This window comes from Rana temporaria, chromosome 10 (genome assembly GCF_905171775.1).
Source record: "Rana temporaria chromosome 10, aRanTem1.1, whole genome shotgun sequence".
In the NCBI taxonomy this organism is placed as follows: domain Eukaryota; kingdom Metazoa; phylum Chordata; class Amphibia; order Anura; family Ranidae; genus Rana; species Rana temporaria.
In genome coordinates, this window is record NC_053498.1 from 7977913 (window position 1) to 7978656 (window position 744).

General features: G+C 46.6%; 1 protein-coding gene across 1 annotated transcript in view; it reads left to right on the forward strand.

Moving 5' to 3' along the window:
* The first annotated feature begins 454 nt into the window (after positions 1-454).
* ATP4A (ATPase H+/K+ transporting subunit alpha) overlaps positions 455-744 on the forward strand; it is a 39069-nt gene continuing 38779 nt past the window's right edge. Inside the window, exon 1 of the mRNA XM_040327126.1 lies at positions 455-561. Coding sequence (XP_040183060.1) covers positions 550-561 — 12 coding nt within the window. The 5' untranslated portion in view covers positions 455-549. The remainder of the gene's footprint in view (positions 562-744) is intronic.

The window sequence follows — 744 nt, forward strand, 5'->3', positions numbered from 1 at the left end:
AAATTGATGGGCACAGTAGCTGCATCTGATGGGGCAAACTGGCGGAAATTGATGGGCACAGTGGCTGTGTTTCATGGCACAGTGGCTACAATTGATGTTTTTTTTTTGTTTTGTTTTTTTCAGTTTGTTTGTACCCCCCAAACATTTTGAGCACCAGCCGCCACTGTTGGTAATTGATACCTATGGAACATTGGACACTTGTATCATTTTACAGTTCATTGTTGCCATATCACTGTTCTAAAAGCCTGAGGCGTAAAAGTGCCGAGCCGACCCCTTGGAGTCAACACACCACTGGCCATGGAACGTGAGACCGAAGGACAGAAGAAGGAGTCTGTAACCTGCTTGTCCTTGTGTTTATCACACAGCAGAGATTGGATCTGCCTTACAGACGTAAAGGGGCAGAGAGTGGAAGATGGGGGTGGCTGATGCACCCGGTGCCTCGGGGAGGGTCCAACTCTTGGACTTTATAAGTTGACTCAGGCGCGTGCCAAGACTTGTTGGCATCAACCATCAACCTGGAGAAGTTCCCCTGACCACCAAACAAGCAAAATGGGGAAGAAGGTGAGTGAGAATAAAATATACATATAATGTTAAGCCAACAGAAGAATATCTAAAGTAGAAGGAAGAGAACGCTCTGCTCCTGGTCCTCTCTCTGCCTTATATCGGATGGACCAGGCCAGTCAAGGTAGAAGAATGGTTGCTACCATTGCTGGTCTTTACAGAGGTTTTCATTCTACTTCCCTG